Source organism: Oratosquilla oratoria, chromosome 32, assembly GCF_046742065.1.
Source record: "Oratosquilla oratoria isolate Oo_2021 chromosome 32, ASM4674206v1, whole genome shotgun sequence".
In the NCBI taxonomy this organism is placed as follows: Eukaryota; Metazoa; Arthropoda; class Malacostraca; order Stomatopoda; family Squillidae; genus Oratosquilla; species Oratosquilla oratoria.
Genome location: NC_134808.1, coordinates 31,776,334 through 31,779,709, shown reverse-complemented (window position 1 = coordinate 31,779,709; position 3,376 = coordinate 31,776,334). Strand labels below are relative to the sequence as shown.

At 44.5% G+C, this 3,376-nt stretch overlaps 1 protein-coding gene across 1 annotated transcript; it reads left to right on the top strand.

The window, feature by feature from the left end:
• The first annotated feature begins 394 nt into the window (after positions 1–394).
• On the top strand, positions 395–2,972 carry LOC143017567 (uncharacterized). Its single transcript, XM_076172355.1, has 2 exons — positions 395–962; positions 2,857–2,972. Exons 1-2 carry the CDS (start codon positions 395–397, stop codon positions 2,970–2,972), a joined length of 684 nt encoding a protein of 227 aa, XP_076028470.1.
• Positions 2,973–3,376: the final 404 nt, after the last annotated feature.

Here is a 3,376-nt window from a genome sequence, read left to right as displayed (position 1 = left end):
CTCATGAAAATGTTCTTAGCTACTCCTTTCAACTTTTTAATCATTCCCCCTGGATATTTTAATTTCTTAAAGGCATTAGTTATGTAGGCTAATTCATCTTCTAAAAATTCCTCACTGCAAATTCTAAAAGCTCTGAGGAAGAAGCCTATAAGCACGCCGGTCTTCACTCGCTCGCTGTGTCCTGAAAAATAGTGCACAAAGTCATCTCTGTTGGTAGGTTTTCTGTACACTGAGAATCTTACTCCTTCATCCCTCCTGTGCACCAACGTGTCAAGGAATGGTAACTTGAGGAGGAACCTTTCATAGCAGGCTCCTGAAACCCCGACACTACCAAGCCGCCAAGAACCTACGTAACAATCCGGATATAACTATCAGAAGGGCAGACAAAGCCGCAATGTTCGTCCTCATCCCCTCCCAGCAGTACCTCTCCAAACTGGACTCAATCCTGTGTGACACCACCAAGTTCCAGCAGATCACCCGTGACCCCACCCTCTCCATCATCAGGAAGGGCAACAAGATCATTGATGCTGTCAACGCACGGCGTGACGGCCTGCATCTTCAGAAGATCACTGGTGACTTCCGCTCCGGATACATTTACGGTAACGTTAAAACACACAAAGATGACAACCCTTTGCGCCCTATCATTTCCCAAATCCCCACCCCTACATATCACTTGGCTAAAACTTTGAATGCCATCCTCACGCCTTTTGTTCCCACACAGTACTGTTTTAAGTCATCCCGTGAGTTTCTGGATTGTGTGAACAGCGCCCCCGCAGAAGGAGTGATGGCATCCCTTGATGTGGAGTCCCTCTTCACATACATTCCCGTTCAGCGCACCATCGACAACATCTGTGATCACGTATACCGGTCTTCTCCAGTACCTCTGTTGAAATTAGAAGAAATTCACCTTCGTGAACTTCTGAGGATTTGTACACAAGAGGCCGCCTTCCGTTGCCCCCGTGGTAAACTTTACCAACAAATTGATGGCGTGGCTATGGGCTCTCCGTTAGGTGTTCTCTTCGCCAATTTCTTCATGGGCTCGGTGGAGAAAGAGGTCTTCAATCGTTCTGGCCGCCCCCTGTTGTACGGCCGGTACGTAGACGACATCTTCGTGAGGACCACCGACTCTGAGGAGCGTGAACACCTTCGCTGCCTCCTTCAGGAAGTGTCAGGCCTTCGATTTACGACGGAGGAGGCGACAGACGGCGTCCTTCCTTTTCTTGATGTGCTCCTCACCCAGAAAACCGACAGGAGCACCCACACAGCAGTGTACACCAAGCCAACTAATCCTGGATTGTGCTTGAATGGAGAGAGTGAGTGCCCTCAAAAATATAAGGACTCCACTATTGCATCCTTCTATAGGAGAGCCCTCACCCATTGCTCCAGTTGGACCTCCACCCAGAAAGAAATTGACCGGTCTACACAGCTCTTAGTCAACAATGGCCACTCAAACAGCGACTGCCAACGTGTACTGCGGGCCGTCATGAGGAAGTGGTACGAAGGGCAACAAACTCCTGTAGAAGAAGGCAATACCTTTACCTTGTTCTATAGGGCCTACATGTCGAGCGCTTATAAGGAGGATGAGAAAGCACTTCTTCGTATCATCAAGGACAATGTGACCCCCACCAATGAGATGGACCGCATTAAACTTGCCATTTATTATAAGAACAAGAGGACTAAAGACCTTATCATGAAAAATAACAGCTCCCCACGCCCATCCGACATCGAGTGTGTGAGTCTGGTGTACCAGTTCAAGTGTCCTTTTGGGGACTGTACGCCCCAAGATTCCTACATCGGACTCACTACCACTCGCCTTTCCAGACGGTTGACATACCACCTTAACAATGGAGGCCCTAAGCGACACCTTCAGGAGACCCATAACATTCCAATCACCAGATCCATCCTAGTGGACAATACCACCATTTTAGACCAAGAAAGTGACAAGCGCCGCCTTGCCCTCCTTGAGGCCCTCCACATTAAATATAGCCAACCTACACTGAACACCCAACAGGAAGCCCCCACCATCCTTCCCAGCCTCAAACCATTCAGAATCCGCCAAACCAGACAACCCAGCTACGAGACAAATCAGCCCTCCCATGAGCAGTCACTCCGTCCGCGACGGACACCCAGGCCACAGTAACGGTCCCGGAGTGTCCTTTCCCAGTGGTCACAGTTCCCCTTCCCGCGTTCCTTTCCCCGATATTCAACGTGTCCTTTCCCAGTTTCAGACCAGAATAACGGTCATTTCTTTGTAATCTTTCCTAGTGTTTACTTTCTGTATTTATAATCATCCATTTCTTTGCTATTGTCACAATTGAAAATGCTAACTGTGATTAGCGAAACGTCTTGTATCCTGTTCTACCCATTAGATGGCTTCTATCGGCAACTTGGTTTTTTCTTTACCTCTCCATGCTAGAGAGATCTTTAGAAGACTTGAAACTCTTCATCGGAAACTCATCAGAGCTCAATTTGCTGTTGCATACAATTCTATATGCCTTAAAGAATATATATATATATATATATATATTTGTTTATATATATATGTATATGTATACATATGTATATAAAATATACTTATATATATATATATATATATATATTCTTTTTTCTTTAAGAGTCGGGCTAATTGTTACCTTCGACAAAGGCACATTGTTTTGGTCTTCTCTGTTCGTGAAGTTTCGCGCTAAAAAGAAAGAAAGGAAAACTATAAACGGATTTTCATTTTTTTCGTTTTTCTTTTGATTTGTTTTATCTATTCATTTATTTTTTACTTTTTTAGTGGTGCAGTATAGCCAAAATAATGCACCATTAGATTTTAATAGTGCTTTGGATAGAAACGATTGTTACTGTCTCTAGATTTTATCCAGGGAATGCCGATCAAACTCTTTCCTGGTCCCATACGACCACGTGACTTCATGACCTCACGTGACCCAAGTGTGGTGTCAGGGCCGTTGCACGTGACCCAAGTGTGACGTAATGGGGAACCGGAGGAGATTCAGACCGATTGGGTGTACATGTGTGTGTGTATTTACCTAGTTGTATTTACCTAGTTGTATTTTACGGGAAGGGGAGCTATGCTCGTGGGGTCCCGTCTTCATTTCTCATTTTATCTAAACAATTTTTAAATTCATGTATTGTTTTTGCACACACCACTTTCTCATCTAACTTGTTCCAACTGTCTATTACTCTGTGTGGAAAGCTGTTCTTTTTCAAATCTCTTCTATAGCTGTCTTTTTTTATTTTCTTTCCGTGTCCTCTTGTATTTCTGTCATCCCATTTTATCAGATTCTCTCTATCAGTAATTTCTATGCCTTCCATGATTCTGTAAATAGCTATCAAATCTCCTCTCTCTCTTCTTTGCTCTAGTGTCTGTAGT